The sequence below is a fragment of the Gopherus evgoodei genome, chromosome 22, assembly GCF_007399415.2.
Source record: "Gopherus evgoodei ecotype Sinaloan lineage chromosome 22, rGopEvg1_v1.p, whole genome shotgun sequence".
In the NCBI taxonomy this organism is placed as follows: Eukaryota; Metazoa; Chordata; order Testudines; family Testudinidae; genus Gopherus; species Gopherus evgoodei.
In genome coordinates this window covers 3118394-3138312 of record NC_044343.1, presented here as the reverse complement: position 1 = coordinate 3138312, position 19919 = coordinate 3118394, and the positions used below count along the sequence as shown (strand labels likewise).

Genomic DNA, 19919 nt, shown 5'->3' with positions numbered 1-19919 from the left:
CAAATGATTAAAGGTATGACCAGCTTCCATGTGAGATTTAAAAGACTGGATCTCTTCAATTTGGAAAAGAGAACTACGGAGGGGTTTCACAGAGGTCTATAAAATCATGACTCGGGTGTAGAAAGTGAAGGAGTAAATGAACACTTCCTACTCACCTAACACGGGTTCTCAACGCAGTGCCCAGGGGCACCATGGCACCCACCGGGGCGTCTTAAATGTGCCCGTGTACTGGCCGGCAGACAAGCATCTACCGAAATGTTGCCAACAAACAGCGTCCTCCAGAGGCGTTGCTGCCAAGATGCCGCCAAAAATCAGTGGCGATGCCTCTGGAGGACATTGCTTTTCAGTGGTATTTTGGCAGCAACGTCTATTGACGTTGCCACTTGGTGGCATTTCGGCGGATGCTCGTCCACCACCACGGTCTTCCGTGGCTCGTCATCTGGCACCCGCCAGATAAAGGTTGGGGACCACTGACCTAACACAGGAATCATAGTTTGCCCGCTGAAACTAATAGGTAGCAAGTTTAAAACCAAAAAAAAGGAAGTAGTACTTCACACAACACACAGTCAACTGGTGGAGCTCGTTGAGGGGATGTTGTGAAGGCCAAAACTATAAGAGTTCAAAAAAGAATTGGATAAGTTCATGGCAGATCGGTCCATCAACAGCTACTAACCTAGATGGTCAGGGATGCAAGGCCAGGCTCTGGGTGTCTTTGCCTCTGTTTGCCAGAAGCTGGGAGTGGATGATGGGATGGGTCACTTCGTTACCTGTTCCAATCACTCCCTCTGAAGCACCTGGCATTGGCCACTGTTGGAAGACAGGCTATTGGACCATTGATCTGACCTGCTATGGCCGTTCTTACGTTAAAACAAAATTCTGTGAACATTTTTTGCTGAGGACTTTGAAATTTGTTTCAATTTTCAGTCAAAATGAGAACAAATTACAAATCCTACAGAAAGAGCATTCTGTTCTCCACCCAGCTTTAATTATTACTTTTCTTCGTGGGTGGGTGAAGGCCCTTAGAAATGCCATGCTGTAGCTTCTGTAGTCTGCCCTGCTCCAAGTGCCCTGCTTCAGAGTTGGAAATGGCACTTGGAGCAGGGCAGAAACTACCCTTCATCCCAGATACGTTTTTCCTTGTTAGCTGTAGGTGACCGCTCGTACTTTATTTTTCATTAGTGACAATCCAGGAATTGAAGCTCCATCACCAGTGTGCTAACCCCTTTATCTCTCAGGGACAAGTCATGCAGTGTGAGTCTATCTTGTGACTTCCTCCTACCCCTTTTATTTGTTGAGTAAACAGGGTTTTGCATTCCCTTTATGCTCCAAGCATATTCATAGCAGTTTTATAACCTGCTTTGCGATGGAAGAGGCAGGAAGCTCTGTTTTACTCATTTATTTGAAAGGTATAGAATAGTCACCAGGATAACTTCATGCCTTTCTCAGGGGTTGCTCACCCCAATCTGCCCCACTTCTGGTGGTGCTGGTGGCCTGCTGGACTGGCCCACTAGCCTAAGCAGTGCTGGTGGGCTGTAGAACAACCGGATTACATTTCCAAGGTAGATATCGTCCCCGTGTTCCTTGGGGCTGTGTGGTGGCACCTCCTAATCTTAGGGAGGATGCAGAGAGCTCTTACAGTCCAGGGCCGACTGTGGATTTAACTGTTTTGTGGAATAGGTGGAGGCAACCTCATCCTTGGGGCACATTTCCATGCCTAAGCCTGTAACTTCTGCAACACCATCACAGTTAATGTGGCTTCGTCTGCAGGGGAGGAAAGACGAGGAAGTGCAGCCAAAGGCTGCAAAAGTGAAGGGATACATTTGCCCCCAGGATCACTGAGCCACCTGCTGGAGGTCACGAAGTATCAGCTTTGCTTGCCCTGGTGAACTACACCTCCCTCAGTCTTTTGTGCTGCCCTTAGCCAGCCATGGCAAGCTATGGGTCCCAGAGGCCTGTGCGCTATGCCCTTGGGGTGAGGGAATGCCCTACAAGTGCATGGAGGAGGTGATTGGAGCTGCCAGCTGCTCACCAGCCTCCAGTGCTATGTTGGATGGAGCTGTGTGTTTTCTGTGCCATGCTGAGGGCCTGGCCTGAGGCCTCTGGTGACTTGCTGCTGAGGGGCTGGCAGCTCTCCAATTGGAGCTGGCTGGGCCTGGTCAGTCCATCCCACTCGGAGGGTGTCCTCCAGAGCCAGTCCAGGGTGGGTGCAGCCCCTTCCCTGGCCCAAACAGGCTGTGTATGAGAGGGTGTGGGTGGGGTGGAAGACGTCAGTGTTGCCAACCTCTAAGAGATTGGGTGTTTCTCTTTAAGCTCCAGCTCCTGGAATCGGGGTGTGTGGTGCTGGGGAGGATCTCTGATTTCATATATGCCAATCAAACATTTCCAGCCCCTGGCTGGGGAGACTGCCCCTTGTAAAAGGAGGGGGGCTTGGTCACTAGGAGGCAAATAACCAGAACCCAGCATGTGTGATGTTAAAACCTCATGATTTTTAAGGCAATCTTGTGGTTTTGTGGGGGCTAGACTTGTGATTTTTGAACTGCTGGGGTTGGCAGTCCTGGCTTCTAGCCCTGTGTTCTCACTGCTTGGGGCAGGATAGGAGCAAGGCCCATGGCTGTCCTGGCACTGGCACCCATTCCCCTTTGTTCCTGCTGTGTTTGACATCAGTCGGGAAGGCGGGGCACAGAACAGCATGTCCCACATCTTGTCTCTTCATGAGGGGAAAATCAGGCCTTGGCCCTGGCCCTTGTAAGATTCTTTATCCCTAGTTCTACAGCTGGGGAAACTGAGACAGGGCCAGTGGAAGTGACTCATTCAAAGCCATTACATGTCACTGGCAGAGCTGGGACTAGAACCCAGAATCCTGACTCCCCGTTCTCTATTCTAACCCCACACTGGGCTACCTGCCCCAGTGCTGTGACTGAACCCACAAGTCCTGGCTCCCACTCCTGCATTTAATCCAGTCACCCTCAAAACGAAAGCAACCTCGCTGGGCTCCCTCGGGGCAGACGAAGCGACCTCTCAGACACACACCTTTCCCCATCTCTCATACTTGGAAACCTATGGCCTGCGTTGTGCAGGTCAGGTAAAATGATCGCCAGGGTCCTTTTTGCCCTTACATCTGCTAATCCTGTGTTTATTATCCTCACGTGGCAGAAGCTATTGGTGACAGCCAATGGGACACTGGAGACATCCACTAAACAGTGCATAGGCCCAGAAACTGGGAGAAGTGATTCCCTGGGGCTGACGCAGCCTGCAAACTGTCCAGTCGATTCAGCAGATGGCAATACCCACGTTGTTGAAATATATTTTTATTGCATTTCTGCAGGTTTTACAAAAATATGACAAATTAAAAGAAATAAATAATCCCTTTATTTTTTTAAAATTTCAATTGAAAGAAATAAAACAGCAAAAAAAAAAAAAATCTTTTCCCTCTTTGTACAGTAATTGCCCAGGAAAAAAGAACATCAGACAGCCAGATATTCATATAAATACATTTAGAGAGAAACATGTTTTAAAAATTCCCTGGACAGCTGGGGCCCTGGTAAGTGGCGCTTGTAGGATATAGTTTCAGGAGTGTTACTCTCATGTGAACGTAATAAATAAGAGCTTGCTCCTTTTAAGACCAGCGTGATTTAAACAATGACAAACACAAGAGTTGGCTTCAACAAACTGAACATGGATCATTTATAAAAACAAATTAAAATGATGTTTGAACACAATAAAGCCACATTGGGGTTCCCTCCTTGGATTGCCTGTGGCGCCAAGAAGTTGAGGAATGACTTTGTGCCATTGCAGAGCAGCTCCTCCAGCCATGGAAGGGTTCTTGCCTAGCTCTCCACTCCTGGGAGGGTGAAGCATATAAAGCAGTGGAAAATAATTGGAGGGGTGGAGAATCCTTGTGAGCCCCAAAGGGGAGATGATCTCCCTCTGGAAAGGTGATAACGTTGGGTGTATGTAATGGCCATCAGAGTTGGGTCATCAGAGAAACTGAATGTTGGGAGGAACCTTGCCACCTCTGGTGTCATCCAGACCTTAATTTAGTAGAACTAGGGTCAAAGTCTGCCCTGGTTGGGTCAAAGAGGTTGGAAGGGAGGGCAAGATTTGGGCCCAGGTTTTCTGTAGGGCCACAAAGCCCAGCTGCTGGCATGGGATCAGCACCGCTGACAGCAGAGGAATAAGCTAGTGACAAGCATTTCCTATGAGTATAGCAGAGGCAGATGGAAAAGGCCTCTTAGATTCCTCCTCCATCCCACCCTTGGCCTTGAGATGGAGTTGGGATGCCTGGAAGGTTCTCTAGGGTAATGTAAGGTTGGGAGGGGTGCTCTCTCCCCACCTTACAGCTGCCACCGCTCTGCTCTCTAGCTGCTGCTCCATGGCAGCTGAAAGGGGAGAGGTAGATAGGCCGACTTACTGTCTGCAGAGCAGGTACTGCCCTTGCCTCTGGCAGCCAGGAGGAGTTGATACAGCAGCTGTTCCCAGCACCCGCTGGATTTCTGATGCCCAGTCTCCACGGCCGCTTGGCCCCCTGGAATCCCGAGTTCCCATTCTTCCTGCTCTTTCTGGGATTGTCCCGATTTTTCTTCAGGTGACCCTGTATCCACCCCTCACCCCAAAACACCACAGTTTGATACAGTCACAGCTCCTGCCATCTATCATAGGACCCAGGATGTGTCTGCTGACACGAAGCCAGGGAGCCTAGCAGCCCCAAGTCCCTGGGCTGACATGCTACAAAGCAGTGCACTCAATGGCCGGGGGGCGCGAGAGAGATGCTGAGTTGCTCAATAATAACTGCCCCGAGAGAGGCCCCTTCTAGTCCATCTCAGCGAGAAGAGAATGGCTATGATCAAGGCTGCGAAGAGGGCAGGGGAGAGATCAGAAGGTTCTTGGCAGATCTCTGAGGAAGGGAAATCCAGGCACATAACTGGAGGGGATTCCCCTCCCTGTTCTTCAGATAACTCTGCCCCAGACTTTATGTCCATAAGGCTTTTCGAGGCTCCGAGCAGCATGACTCAGCCCTGTCTGATCTTGCAAAGAGGAGATACCAGGGTTACCTGCATTTAAGGAAACATTAGGCCCCCATGCAGCTGTATTAAAGATCCATTCACCATGTGACCAAGCAAACTGAGTAACGGCAGGTAATCGTAGCAGTTTCACCAGCCGTTGCCTCCGCACCCTGCCTATCCTTTGTGGCTGGTAGCAAGGTATTTTCTACACACGGATTCTCTCCCTTCTTGTCCATTAGACAGTGGAAGGTGAGAGAGGGCTGAGCCCTCGCTGGAAAGTTTCACCACCCCAGCCTGTGTTACATCTCTCTGGCTCCGGTTAGATCAACACACCTTGGCCTATTTTATTGCTGCTACAGAATGGCTTGGTTATAAGACAGAAACACCATTTTTTGTGGAGAGAGAATAAAAAAAAAGCAACTGTTGTTTCCTAAGACTCCGGGCCTGGGAAATATCTCTTGGTGTCCCCAGGCCTGGAATGTCACAGTACTGGGCTAGTCGCAGAAGATGGAGCTGCAAATAAGCCATTGGAGGACCCGCTCCGAGAATTCCAGGTCCCTTCCTCTTGGGGAGACTGGCTGCTTTCAAACCCCACTTGTACGCTAAAGATTGGATGTCAGAGATTGGGCCAGCCAAGCCCCATCTCTCTACTCAGGACGTTGTGGGCATGTCCCCTTCCAGAAATGTTAGTTCCAGATGCTCTGCGCGTCTAGTGATTCACGTGTCAGTGTGCGTCACAGGACACAGCTTGCTGTGGGCATGCATTGGGCAGGGACAACATTTCTAGAGGTTCTGGCCTTGTCTCCTTCCTATGATAAAGCAGCAGAGGGACCACTGACATCTTTAAAAAGAGTTAAACCAAAACGTCCAAGAGTAAACCTGCCTATCAGTCCCCAGACTCAGCCTGGTGGATGCTGTCCCTTGCCACCACCCGGCGGGATGGTCCTATAGACGCTTTGCGTCTTTGGCAGTTCCTTTCCTGCCCTGCCGACTCTCCAGTTCCTTCCTCCTCATACAGCATCCCTATGGTAAATATTCAAAGATTCCTCCGTCCCCGTCCAAAACTATATCACAAAGCTAAGCCAGCCACAAGCAGAGAGGTGGATCAGCCACTGACCTGTCAATGTAGGGGGCTAGCTGTAGCAGACCGAAAGCTCAGTTGCTAATCCTAGTGTTGCTGAAACGCTGGGTGATCTGCAGACCTTGGAACCACCCTCTGAGATTCAGTCTTTAAAGCACTAGCTAAAACTATAAACTAATTATGGTAAAAACTTCCCCGCTGCTGAAGTGAAGACAATCCCTCCCGCCCACCCCAAATTCCACAGACCCTGCAATTATTTGGTTGCTAAGAACATTGGTTATTTATCCTTCCCCACCCCACTGAGCCCCCCACCTTGAGCAGATTCTTTCCCCAGTCTGCCAAGATGTTTATGTGCAAGCTCCTTATCGGGGAGAGGGGGAATGTCCCAGTTCTTCCAAAGTCACTGAGGGCTGGATACCCGTCTTCCCTGCCAATGGAAATCTGAAGAAATAACTACAGCTCGCTCTTTGTTCTGGAAACTGTAAAGCTCAACATTTTCCAGACCCTGGGGATGCAGCAGCTCCCAGATTCTGCCTCCGCCTTTTAAGCTGTCTAAAGAAGAACGGAATAGAGTCTGTTAGGTTGGTGGAGGGGGTTAGTGCAAGAAATGTCGACCATGCATGGAACTTATGTGGCTGAAATTCGCTGCCCCACCCCTCGGTCTGTTCTTCAAGCAGAAAGATGTCCTGGCACTGGAAAAATCACATCATTCCGAGGCTGCAGAGTTGGGAGGAAGCTCTGGGGGCGGTGAGCTGGAACAGGGGCGAGTTTCCTCTCTGCATCCAGTGCAGATGGGATTCTGCCAGCTGCCGCCTGATGATACCGCAGGGGTGAGTGATTCAGGAGTGACCCAACTCCCCTTCCTCCTGATCTCTGCCTCCACATCGCCCCTGTAGGCCGGTGCCCCCATCCCCTCATTCCTGGGCTCGCCCACTCTGTTCCTCCCACCGTGCTCCCCTGGCTGGGATGCTCGTGACTCCTTGCCAGCCCCAGCAGGATTGGTGGCTCCGGCCTGGTCTTGGAGAACTGAGCCAGCTGGGCCAAAGGGACTAGAGACTTTGACAAGGGTGGCCCATGAGCTAGATCCCCATCCCCCGGCTGATGGATGGCTGCCACTCGAATCATGCGGGTGTGATGCCAACCCCATTCATGCCACCCTGGACTTTAGGGATCCGAAAAGCCCATTAGTTCATCCAGTCCATCGCCAGCTGTTGCCTGGGGCACTGGACACTTGACCCACCCTTCACACAAGCTGGCCGTCATGGCAACGTTGGCGCCATGTAGCAGGGGTTGAGGATGACCTGAGCACAGGGGGTCAGATTCAGGGGTTGGGGCAGCTGTGGCAGCAAAGGCTGAGCCCTATGAGGATGCAGGCAGGGAGCGCCCCCTTCTGGTGTGTGTTTGCAGTAGCAACACCAGCCCAAATGCCTGCAGTCAGGGACAAAGCTGGCAGGAAAGGGAACCCGGTGCAGGGGATGCCAGGGGCTCAGCAAGAGGGCATAGCCAAGGGAGCTTTGGAGAGTCCTTCCTGGGAGCCTGACTCACCCTGGGACACCAGGGAAAGGACTTCTGAGCACACCCCAGCTGAGCTCCTGAGCGCAAGGCCGCTGTGGGCTGCTGCTGCCTCTGCTTACCCAGCCCCATCTGACTCACCCCTCCAGCTTTAAGCTCAGGCTGTCCCTGGTTGCACTGCCAGCTTCTGTGCCTGGCTCTGGGTGCTGCATTAGGGCAGATTTCCCACAGGGAGCACTTGGGGAACATGCACATACAGCACCCATACACACACACACATCCCGCCCCCCAAGCCCTTTGTGCGCAGAGCACAGGGCCCCAGCGGGTCCCGACTCAGCTAGGAGACAGGGAGAAAACCCCCCGTGCTCAAGGGGGAAAATCCACCTGTGGTCCTGCTGCTGCCCCTCAGGCATGACCCCCAGCCCCGCCAGCTGTCCTAGCCCCAACTTCCCCCTGCACACACGGAGCTCTACCAATGCCCCTCGCTCCCAACCCAAGCCCCCTGCTACTCCCCCACAATATTCAACAGGCACTGCTCTGTCAAGTCACCGGACTTGTGTGTCATGGACCCCCTCTGCAACGCAGTTCTATCCCCCAACGTTCAGCCCCCCCGGCTAGTTTTCCAGTCCTGGGCTCTGGCGATGCCCCTCAACCCTGCCTTCCTGCCCCCACCGATTCCACTCCTGCAGGATGCTGAACTGCCTCTTGGCACTGAGTTGAGGCCACTGATCTCGTCACCAAAGCTGGTGTCTCAAGGCCCAAGGCGCCGAGCTCTGCTTTCCTGTGCTGCGGCGGATGGGACGGTCACCGCTCACGTTCCGCACCCACCTCCACTCTCCTGATGGCGCAGGGGGGAGCAGGTGTCCTAAGAGCCCCACGCCAGGCTGGGCACGTCCTAATTCTGCTTGAAGAACAGACCCGGGATCCGTGGCTCCTTTGCCCGCCGTCCGCCCAGTTAGAGTTTATGGTCTGTGCTCTCCTCCTCGGCTCTGAGCTCACCCTCCTCCATGCCACCCTTGTCCACCAACCCGTTGAGGTGGGCTTTGCTGGGCGGCTGCTTCTCACCACCCTCGGAGGATGGGCCGGGCCGCTGCGGCGGGGAGGCGGTAGTGCCGTTGCCGCTGGCCCCGCCTCCCCCAGCCCCCTCGGACTTGCCAAAGTTGAACAGTTTGCCCGGGTTGAATGGTTTGGTGGGTGACTGGACCTTCTCCGTGCCCCCGTCCCTCTTAGTCTCCGGCGACTTCAGGAATTTGAAGCTCAGGAAGCCGGGCAGTTTGTTTTCGCTGCCGGTCGGGGACTGGGCCGTGGCGGTGCTGGCTGTCCCGGCGCTGCCCCCCGACAGGAACTTGCTCTGCAGCGGGATGATCTGCTTCAGTTTCATGACATTGTTGGTGGCCAGCAGAGAGCTGGGCCTCTTGGGCTTCTCAGAGCTGTGGGATGAGCCGCTGGGCCCTTTAATTTTGGCCTGGCTCTTCTCGTGGCCGGGGTCCTGCCCGGCAGCCTCGGGCTTCCCCTCGTCCCGGCTGGTCTCCCGCTCCTTGCGGGCGTGGTACTCGGCTTGCCGCTGCCGTTCTTCCTCCTCCCGCTTGCGCCGCTGCTGCTGCTGGTAGTGGTGCTGCGCCTGCCGCTCGTGTTTCTGGGGGGTGGGGGGAGCAGCTGGTTAGTGGCAGGGACATGGGACGTCCGGGGGTTTGGGGAGCCTCCTGCTCGTCACGGCGCAGCTCCAGGTTCCTCTCCCCTGGGGTTTCGGTGCCTCCAGCCCTGGGCACGTGAGCACGGCAGGGTGACTCTGCAGAAGAGGGGCCGTGGCAGGGAGGGCAACCCCCACACTGCTCCTTGACGTGCATCACCCCAGACCAGCAGCCAAAGGGCAGACCAGTGACTGTGCATGATCCACCCCACCCCTGGCGTCTCCGCTGAGACGACCAGCAAGGGGACAGGGGAGGGGTTGGGGACATGACGTCTAGGCTGAGACACCCCCCAGGCTTGCGCCGCATGCCCAGCTGGGGCAGCTGGGATGTTTGAGCTGCGGATGCTCGACCCCGGGGATCCGGACTCACCTTGAAGGCCTCCCTGCGCTGATACTCCAGCTTTGCCATCTCCTCTGCCACCCAGGCTGGGATGTCAGGGATAGCGACCTGGATGAGGTACTTCAGGAGCAGGGCAAAGTGCTGTGGGGAGAAGACAGGCAGAAAGCTGTGGGGAGGGTCTTGGCTGTGCCAGCGGAGGACACTGCACAGCTGCTTTAGAAACAGCATGGGGCTAGAAGCCCGAAATCTAACCGGCCCTCTGGGTTCCTCGCCCTCTGATTCCAACCCGGAGCAGTTCTATTGAGCTGCCCCTCCCAGGCAAATGCTGTTCCGGTCTGTGCTAAGCAAACAGCAGCAGCCCCGCTCCAAGGAGAGACCCTACGATAACAAAGCATATGCACCACTCCAGGTCCAGTGACAGATCCTACAATAACAAAGCAGCATACACAGTCCCAGCTCCAACAAGAGACCCTACAACAACAAAGCAAATGCATCGCTCCAGCTCTAACCAGAGACCATGCAATAACAAACCACATGCACAGCCCCAGCACTCACAGAAGACTCTACAATAACAAACCTCAGCCCTGCTAGCACTTCCATACCTCCAGCACCACCACGGAGATGATGGCTCCCTCCGGGCTGAGCCATGGGAAGAGCCGCTGCAGCTGCCCGCACTGACCGATCAGGTAGCAGTTCACCACGATGGCCAGGACGCCCATGGCCTCCATCACTTTCTGCAAGACAAACACCCTGGGATGAGACGCGCCACTCACACCTGCCACCTGCGGGCCGGCTCTTGCGCTGAGCTGGGAACCCTGCCTATCTCGCCAAGCCCCTCTCCTGGAGGGACATCCGGGCCAAATCTGAGTGGCCATAGGATCCTGTGTACCAGGTCACAATGTCACTGACTCAGATTTGGCCTGGCCGCCCCTCTGTCACGATTGCGGAATAGTCGAGCCAAATCTGCGGCCCTAGGCCTAAGACAACGCAGGAGACACACTGAACTTTTGCCGAGGGTGTCTTGAATGGTCCCTGCGGATGCTGAAGGGGAAGGCGCGAGATCTCTGAGCCGCACCGAACGTGGCAATAGCTCCCCAGCTTGTCCCCTGGAGCAGGGGCACGCAGCTTGTGCCACTGCCCGTGAAATCCTTAAATCAGCACTCTCTCCTCCCGTTGAGGTATTTGTCCCAGTAACATCCTGTGGCCGTGAGTTCCACAGGTTGAACAAGTGCTTCCTCATTTCAGTTGTCATCAGTTGGGGCCTTTTTGATTCCACTCAGCATCTCTTTGCTCCAGCCCTATGGGATAGGCTGAGCTGTCCCCCTATCTGCCTGTCATTGGATAGAATCAGATGTAACAGGGCAGCCTGACCCCTTAAGGGCCAGCAAGCTGGGGCCAGCCAACTCTGGTCGATGAGCCTCACCCACTACGCCTGTGTGGGGGCGTTGGTTTTAAGAGGAAGACAGCCCAGCACTGGGGGTGAGGTGGGGGCTGAGAGCCTGGCTTGGGCTGCACACTGTCTGATCATTTCCATCTGCCAGAGGCCCTAGCTAGGACGGCAGACCTGGCCTGGATGGTGGGGATGATTGGCGCCCAGGAGCCAGCAGCTGGACAGTAGGACAGGCCGTTGCTGGGGCCTGCTGGTGAAGAACGGGGCTGAAGGCTGAGCCCAGCAGGGCTGAAGAGTCTTTTGGCCCCGGCTTGGGGCGAGAGCATAGAGCGACCCATCTGGAGAGTCAAGTCGCCACCCCAGACACCAGGAGCCTGAGGAAGAGAGCAAAGCAAAAAGGCTGCAAGGCCAGGATTGTCCCCGAGGGACACTCTGGGATGGCAAGGCCTGTGCCGAAACCTTAACAAACAGTAACTCATGTTTCCTGCCATACAGCTCTTGACAGAGAATACATGGTTGTTTCTCCTGCCGGAGACAAGCAGCCACTTCTGGGGTGGAGCACAGCACAGCGCTGGGGAAAGCGCGGTTCTGTATCCGTCTGAAAGAGCCAGGGAGACTAGGGAGGTGAACGCGGAGGATGCCTAGGGTACTGGGGGGGAGCCTCCTGGCTCCTGCTGCATCATATAGACCCTGGCTCCTCTTCTGCTTCCCAAGGGTAACAGATCCTCAGGACTGGGTGCCTGGCCATGCCACCTCTGTGCCCTGCAGGGATCCCCTGTGCCAGGCTAGTCCCCTGGCAGCACAAAGCAGGCCACCAGCCCAGCCGCTCCCTACCTGCCACTGCCCGATGCTCTCCACCCTCTGGCCGAAGGGGCGCTGCAGGCCGGTGCACAGCTTGAAGGCATCGCTGTGGATCTCGATGATGTTGTTGATGAGGGCGCACAGGGCGGCCAGGGGGAAGGCGGAGGAGAAGAGAACGACATAGCCAAACTGGATGAACATCTCCTGGTAATCCTGGAACGTGTCCTGGCGGGAGACAAGTCATGCTGGTGCGAGTCCCTGATGCCCTATGATCCCGACCCACAGTTCCCCCTGCAATTCCAGCCCCCCCCACACCAACCCCGAACTCTGCCAATGCCCCTCAATCCTGCCCCGCCCCGGCTCTGAGAACACCAAGCAAGGTGGATCCAGGGGCGCTTTGTGACGTGGGCACTCTGGGCAATTACTGAGACTCCTCTTGCCTGTTGCTTGAGGCAGGATTCAAATGGACCCCCCCGGGGCAAGAGGTCAGTGCACGGGGCTCCCCGCTCTCAGCAGCCCCTCACCTCGTACTTCTTCATGCAGCTCTCCACCTCGGCCTGGGTGAGGTGGGGGGAGTAGTTCTCCTCCGGTGGGTCAATCCAGGAAGCCCGGTTCCGCTTCCTGCCCTCCTCCTCCTCCTCTTCCTCCTGGCTCTCGGCCACCCGGCCCCGCCGGGCCCGCAGGGTCACCGCCAGCTCCTTGGCTTCTGGGAGGGGGCTGCCAGAGGGCCCGTCGCTCTCCTCCTCGTCCTCAGCTAGCTCGAAGACGGAAGCAGGGTCCATGCCTTTTTCCACCATGGTGGGGCTGCCCTCCTCCAGGAAGCTGGCGTCCTCCATGGCACCCAGCTCCCGGCCCCGGCGCTCGGCCCGCTCGATGAAGCTCACCTTCTTCAGCTTGAGCCCGCAGTCCAGGACGCTCTCGTCCTCCGAGTCCGACTCCTGCTTCTCCTCCTCCTCGGGGACGCCACAACCCCCGTTGAGGCACTTCTCCCCCTGGGGTCCCTTGCCTGCCCCCTCAGGCTCGGGGCCCAGCCTGGCCGGCTGCTCTGCAGGCCGGGGCTCAGGGCCCGGCCTGGGCGCCGTGTATCTCTGGGCGAGCAGGCGGAAGATGGTGTGGGAGATGTCGCGGATATTCTGCAAGCTCAGGTCGCCCCGCTGGATCTTGCGGTAGAGATGGGGCTGGGAGACCTCCTTGATGTTCTGCAAGAACTGGCGGGTGATGAGCAGCGTGGCCAGCATCTGGGGAGGGGACAGATGTGCCGGGAAGGCGGGTCACATCTGGGGAACCCGCTCCCCTGCCTGTCTCCATCCTGCCGGCACCGCCCAAGGCTGGCCTCAAGCAGCCACTTTACAGAGGCTTACCCCACCCCGGAGACAAGGGGGGGGGGGCGATCGGGGGGTGCACACTGGGCTCAGCAACCCCACCACAGTTGGGGTGAAAGCGGCCCACAGGGTGGCAGTTGATCATATGATGTTGATCAGCCTCCCCGCTGAGGCTGCTGGGATGGGGAGGGGTTAATTTCAGCTGGCAGCTGAGATGCGCCAAACTCATCACACCAGACCCCCCAACCAGCCGGCACAGGACGGCAAATTTCGGTCTGCTGCCGGTGGGTGTAATTACAACTGGGACCCTTGAGGCAAAAGACATGGAGCCTCCTTCCCTGTCACTTGCAAAACAACTGCCCTGAGTGAAAGGCCCCATGTCCCATTTCCTGCCCCCTTGAGCCAGCCAGTCCCCCAGCCCTGGGGCCAGAGCTGGTGCCCCCTAAAAGGGAAAGGCCCATATCTCACCCCCCAGCCCCGTGTTATTGCTCCTTTGCTTTCAAAGGCTCCCCTGCGCCCAGTGAGACCGGAACGGTCCCGCAGCTGTTCCCCGGGCGGACGGTCAGACTGTCCAGCCAGCTGGGCTGACCCACGCGGCCGAACTTTCCATGGCGTGGGATGAATCTGCCAGTGGGTGGCCTGCACAGCCTGCCCCTGCCCACCACCCCTCCTACTTTGGATACTGCCAGGCTCCAGCCAAAGCTCAGGAGGCCCTTAAAGGAGATGAGAAAGAGGTGGAGCTGAAGGGTGATGAAGGGAAGGATAGCGTCTCTGAGCTGACGCACGAGGCTTTGGGAGAGAGAGAAGATGAGCAGGAGCTGCGGAAGGGACAGACGAACACAGAGAGAGAGACAACGAAAAGGAGAAATCAACTGAGACCCCAAATCAAGGCAGGGCTTAGGGCGGCCCGGCATGCGGATGGGAGCAGGAGCCAATGGAAAGTTTCGGCCTCTCTTCCTAAGGGGCCGGTGATTCGGGGGGCCCGACTTGAGACGCCGTGGGTCTGAGCAGCATCCACAGCTCTGTCTGAAGGCGACAGGGGGCTGTGGGTGCGCAAGCCCTGGGTGCCAGCAGAGGGGGCCATGCTGGGTGCCTGGGACCGAGCTGAGAGTCCGGATGGATTTACCTCCGCAGGGACCCCGCCCTCCCCTCCCCAGCCCAGCACAGGCTCCCGGGGAGGAGACATCCCTTACCTCTTTCAGCCGCTCCATGTCTTTGAGGTAGAAACCGATGTAGAAAAGACTTAGGTATGAATTTACAAACTGAAACTGCCAGGGAGAGAGAGGGAGGGTCAGTGTGAAACAGCAAGTCAAGCCCTCCTCAGGATTGGGCTTCGGGGCCTCCAGCCCACCCCACATCTGACTCATGCCCAAAAGGCCTGGGGGCAGCTTGAAGTCCCAAGCAGGCCCTAGAATCCCAGCTTGTTCTTAATCCTCCAGCGTGGTTGTGACCAGCAGGAGTCTCTCCGGCTTGCTGGGATTCTGGCGCGGGGGGTCCTGGGGGACAGTGGTCAGCAGCCAGGGTTGAGCCAGGGCCCTTCAGCATGACAAACTGGGTGTGCGCAGCCAGAGCTAAAGGGAGGCTCCCCTCGCTCTCAGAAAGCCACAGGCTGGTACTGTCACTGCTGCCAACCAGCAGGGGGCGGTGTGGTGGCTGCACGGAGCTAGGGTCACCTGGGTTGAAGGATTCTCCCGCCGGCCGCGGCTGCTGATCGGCTCCTTGCGGTAGCCACCATGCACCGCTGCGGCTGCTCTCAGCAAGGGCACCCTCTCCTCCTCGGCAGCAACCCCACTCTAGCTTACCAGGACGATTTTAATGATGAGGTGTTTCTCATAGGCACTCTGCAGCCGGTAGTTTTCTGGAACGAGAACAGAGAGACTCAGGCCAGGGGGTGGGGTGGGAGGTGAGTCAGGGCCCCGAGGAGAAGTAACCAGACCTCTCAGTGCCCGGCTCCAGCCGCGCTCCGTTGGGCCCAAGCGCTGACCTCAGGGATGCACATGCCCCGGTGAGAACTGGGATACCCGAGGCCTCTGATGAAGTGGGACTGTTCTTAATGTTTCCTCTGAATACTGTGTGGGTGCCTCAGTTTCTGGCTGACCCTCTGTCTCCTGGCAACTAATGGCCTGGCCCTTCCCCCCTGCAAGGGGATGCTAAAGGTAGGGGAGAACAAGGAGGTCACGTGACCACCTGGCCCGGGAAACAAACAGCAGAGAAGGAGAGGCTGGAGGGGGTTGGCAGTTTGGAGCTGGCTGGGGACAAAGAGTGAGGGCAGATGTGGGGGTCTGGCTCACTGGGCCCCAGAATGGACCCGGACGAGGGGTCCAGTTCTCTGTACCTACAAGCTCTGTTTTAAACCGTGTTCCTGTCATCTACTAAACCTCTGTTTTACTGGCTGGCTGAGAGTCACGTCTGACTGCGAATTGGGGGTGCAGGACCCTGTGGCTTCCCCAGGACCCCGCCTGGGCAGACTCGCTGTGGGAAGCGCACAGAGGGGCAGAGGATGCTGAATGCTCCAAGGAGAGATCCAGGAGGTAAAGCTGTGTGAGCTTCTTGCCCTGGAGACAGTCTGCTCCAAGGGAAAGATTTCCACTACATGCATCCGACGAAGTGGGTATTCACCCACGAAAGCTCATGCTCCAAAACATCTGTTCGTCTATAAGGTGCCACAGGATTCTTTGCTGCTTTTACAAGAGAAAGGAGGCTCCCGAAAGTCCTGACTGGCTTTGTGAGGAGCAGTTCCAGAGCATCGCCCGGGGACTCCGTGCCAGGCCGGATTAGCCCTTGGGACGAGCTGGAGTGTCTCCAACCCCTGGACATGCAGCAGATTGCAAGTGTGGATGTCTTACGAAAGCAAATGACCAGTTCCCGGCTCCTACAGCAGGACGGGACCTCCAGCTAGGAGCCACTGGGCCCGGGGAGTTGACCCCAGAGGACACGGGTTTGAAGAAGTCCCCAGAACCCCAATGCTTCTCCCAAACTTGAGTCAGCAGAGCTTGGATGGGGTCAGGGCCTTCCTGGGGGCTGCTGGCTGGCCTGCCCCAGCTCAGAAGAGGCGGGCCGGATCGTGGGGGACAGAGTGGGCTGGGTGTGCGCTGACATCCCAATCCTGTTGCCGTGTTGGCTGCAGACTGATCCCAGAATCCCCAGGCCTCCCCAGTGCCCAGTGACGCACCCATGTCGTTCAGCCAGTACGCGATCTTCCTGTAGACGTCATCGCAGGCTGTGACGATGAGGGCCAAGGCGATCTTGGGCAGGAAGCGGATGAGCCGGGGCAGCTCCTTGATGCTCAGCACAAACTCCTGCGGGGACACGAGGGGCAGGGACCGCGTCAGCCCAGGGGCCGGGGACTCTGAAGGGCGCGGAGACACCGATGGAGCCTCAGGGTGGGTGGTGAGTAGCTGCTGGGATGGCACCTGCACCTGGTTCTGCCCAACCCGTGCCCTAGGAAGGGGACATGGAGCCAGCAGGGTGTGGGGCTGGCATGACGCCGGCCGGCCAGCTGGGGAGGAAGGGGAAGCACCCCAGAGTCACCCTCCCAGGCACGGTGGGGTTTAACTTACACACGCACGTGCACAAACCTTCCTGCGGACACGTTATGCACGTTCACGGACACGCTCACGGGCCCAGGAAAACTCTCCCAGACACATGCACACATATGTGCATACACGCACATGAACACACATGCCGGTGTGCTAACAGCTTCCTGTCTCCTCTCACCACGCCCTGCCCCATTCAGCAAACATCAGCCCCCACTTCCTCGGGCCGAGCAGACCCTGCACTGGGCCGAATTGTGACGGAGCCAGGGGTTCGTGGTGCCCCCGCACTGCTGCCAGGAATGTGGAGGATTTAGCACCCGCTCCTGGCGGGAGGAGAGGCACCTGGCAGCGGCTAGCGGGGCTGGGCTGGGGAGACCGTCACCCACCTGCAGCTCGAAGCACCCCAGCATGACGAAGAAAACAAAGGAGAGGCAGATGAGGCACACGGGCAGGCTGACCAGGCACTGGAAGAGCAGACGTTTCCATGGCGGGTAGTAGAACTCTTCCACGTTGGTCACTGGGCTAATCCTCTTGAGGCCCTGGAGGGGGAGATGGCAGCCTGTGACCCTCCATGAGCCACCCCCACACACACCTGGGGAGATCCCTCCAGGATTTTGGAGCAACCAAGCTGGGGATCTGCCTCACAGTTCCCGGGAGACCCCTGTGCTGGGGGGGGAGGAGACGTGCCCCAGAGTCTCCCTCCCAGGCACGGTGGGATTTAACTTACACACGCACGTGCACAAACCTTCCTGCGGATGCACGTTCACAGACATGCACATGGGCCCATGAAAACTCTCCCAGCCACATGCACACGTGTGTACATACATGCACATGAACACACATGCCAGCGTGCTTACAGCTTCCTGTCTTCTCTCACCACACCCTGGAGCCCTCTCGCCCAGCTGGACGGGGGTCCTGCCCCTCGCTGACTCCCGTCAGCATCAGAGCCCAGCTCTCAGATCCTCAGCTGGTGTGAAGTGGTCCTGCCCGGGGGGCTTCCGGGGAGCTGTCCCAGTTCATGCCAGCTGAGGATGTGGCGGGAGCTCTGGGCGCTGGCTGATGGGGAAGCCTTCGCCGCCGGAGCCTGGGCTCCCTGCGGGTGAGGAGGGCCTGAGCTCGGCTCTGCGGACGGCTGCCCCGCTCCTGGAATAGCCTGGTGCCATCAGGAGTGACTTCACTTCAGGCAAAGGGTTGCCCACTCCCGTCACTCACCCTGAACTGTGGCCGGGGCTCCTCAATGGACTCAGCAGGCGTGTCCAGGGTCCCCCACTTGTAGGCGAACTCAGCCCCCCGCTGCTTCCACTCCTCCAGGAAGAGCGTGGCCCAGATGACGTTGAAGATGGCAAAGACCACACAACAGATATCGCGGCTGGTCTGGGAGGGACAGACATGGGGACAAAGGGCAGGTGGGGACAGGTTACAAATAACAAGCAATGAGCAGCACAGCCAGGAATCAAACCCAGGAGTCCTGACACCCAGTCCCCACTACGCTAACTACTAGACTCCACTGCCCTCCTGTATCCCAGTGCTGAGAATAGACCCCAGGAGTCCCCACTCCTGTAATGAAATGACCCACCTTGTAGGCTAGGGGGCACTAGCAGGTACCGCAGTTCCCTGCCCCACTGCAGTGCTCCATCTCCCGGGGCTCCCCCAGCCCTTCCCCGGGCGCAGTACCCTCACCTGGTCGTTCTCGGAGAAGGTGTAGAGGATGGAGCCAAAGACAGCGGGGTACACCATGGCCGAGGTGTAGAAGCCGAGCCAGGCAAAGTACATGGCGATCTTCACCCCGAAGTAATCGCAGATCTCGTCTGCCGAGGGGAGAGCAGGAGTCAGCAGCCAGGTTGGGGCCCATAGACGGCCGCAGGGGTGGACGGAGAAGGGGCAGGAGATGCTCCGGTGCCTTGAGCCGGGCTCTGAATCCAGGCACTGAAAAGTGGGCACTGACCTTCCTGGATGACTGCGTTTAGTGTCTGGGTTTCTGGGTGCTTATGTCTGTCTGGGACATGTGCATGGATGGGGCATACCAGTGAGGGACACATGCACGGCTGGGGCACGTCCAGCAAGGGACACGTCCGGCGAGGGACACATATATGGACTGGGGCACATCCAGCGAGGGACGTGTGTGCGGATGGGGCACGTCTGGCGAGGGACACATGCGTGGCTGGGGCATGTCGGTGAGGGACACGTCCAGCGAGGGACACATGTATGGAACGGGGCACATCTGGCGAGGGACACGTGCGCGGCTGGGGCATGTCCAGCAAGAGGCACATCCGGCAAGGAACACGTGTATGGACTGGCTATTAGCAACTCCGGGGGGAAATCCCTTTTCAGACCCTCTCCTGACCCCTGGAATCAGGACCCCGGAGGGGCCTGGCAGTGGTGGCATCACCATGGTGATGCTGCAGCATTGGCCCCTCCCATGGGGGGTAACTGAGCCCTCCAGCGGCGGCGGGTACATACCCAAGGGCTGGGCCTCGCAGATCGCCTGCACCCAGGACTTCATGAGCCGGTTGAGGATTCTCTGCTCATGGACGGGGAACACCTGCTGGATGACGCCGCGGGCCACCAGCTCGGGGACTGCGTGAGGAGGGAGAGCAGTGAGGGGCCAGGCACTCGGCCAGCCACTCCCTGACCCATGCAGCCCTGGCCAAGAAGACGTGGGGGTCTTTTCCCTGCCCCGGGCTCCAGCCAGGGCTGCGAGCTGGGGACAGGTGCCAGGGGATGATTTAGGGCTTGCAAAAGTCACTGATAGTCCCCGCAGAATAAGCAGCTCCCACCTCCCCACGGCTCTGAGGCTCCTGCTGCTACATGCATGCACACGCACATACACATGCACACATGCACTCATGGGCTGCCAAACATCATTTAAAGGGGGGGGCATAGATTCCCCCCATCTGAACCTCCTCTGACTCTCTCAGCCCTCCCCGCCCCCAGCAGCCTGACCCCAGTGGCACATGAGCCACTCCCCCACCTGCTCAAAATCTGAGAGAGTGGCCTCGTGACCTGGCGCCCAGGGCCACAGCACCACTCAGGTTTGGCCCAGCCCAAAGTGGTCAGGCCATGGTCTATGTGACGCACACGCATGTTCATATACACGCACACGCATGCACACACGCCACCACTCCAGCATGTTTGGAAATGGGCCAGATGAGCCAGCCCACTTATTTTCAGCTGGCACTAGAGCAGCTGGCTACTCATCTCCCTGGGCCAGTCCTTTTGAAGCCCGGCTTGTGATGGACATGGG

At 57.4% G+C, this 19919-nt stretch overlaps 1 protein-coding gene across 1 annotated transcript in view; it reads right to left on the bottom strand.

Annotated features, from left to right (window-relative positions):
- Nucleotides 1-6329: 6329 nt before the first annotated feature.
- Nucleotides 6330-19919, bottom strand: part of ANO8 (anoctamin 8) — a 29391-nt gene continuing 15801 nt past the window's right edge. The window contains exons 6-18 of the mRNA XM_030540786.1: nucleotides 19136-19252; nucleotides 18356-18483; nucleotides 17888-18049; nucleotides 17062-17214; nucleotides 16312-16438; nucleotides 14942-14997; nucleotides 14333-14407; nucleotides 13814-13957; nucleotides 12342-13055; nucleotides 11851-12042; nucleotides 10229-10360; nucleotides 9657-9767; nucleotides 6330-9232 (exon numbers count right to left, since the gene is read on the bottom strand). Of these exons, the coding sequence (XP_030396646.1) occupies nucleotides 8552-9232; nucleotides 9657-9767; nucleotides 10229-10360; nucleotides 11851-12042; nucleotides 12342-13055; nucleotides 13814-13957; nucleotides 14333-14407; nucleotides 14942-14997; nucleotides 16312-16438; nucleotides 17062-17214; nucleotides 17888-18049; nucleotides 18356-18483; nucleotides 19136-19252 (2792 nt within the window). The 3' untranslated portion in view covers nucleotides 6330-8551. The remainder of the gene's footprint in view (nucleotides 9233-9656; nucleotides 9768-10228; nucleotides 10361-11850; nucleotides 12043-12341; nucleotides 13056-13813; nucleotides 13958-14332; nucleotides 14408-14941; nucleotides 14998-16311; nucleotides 16439-17061; nucleotides 17215-17887; nucleotides 18050-18355; nucleotides 18484-19135; nucleotides 19253-19919) is intronic.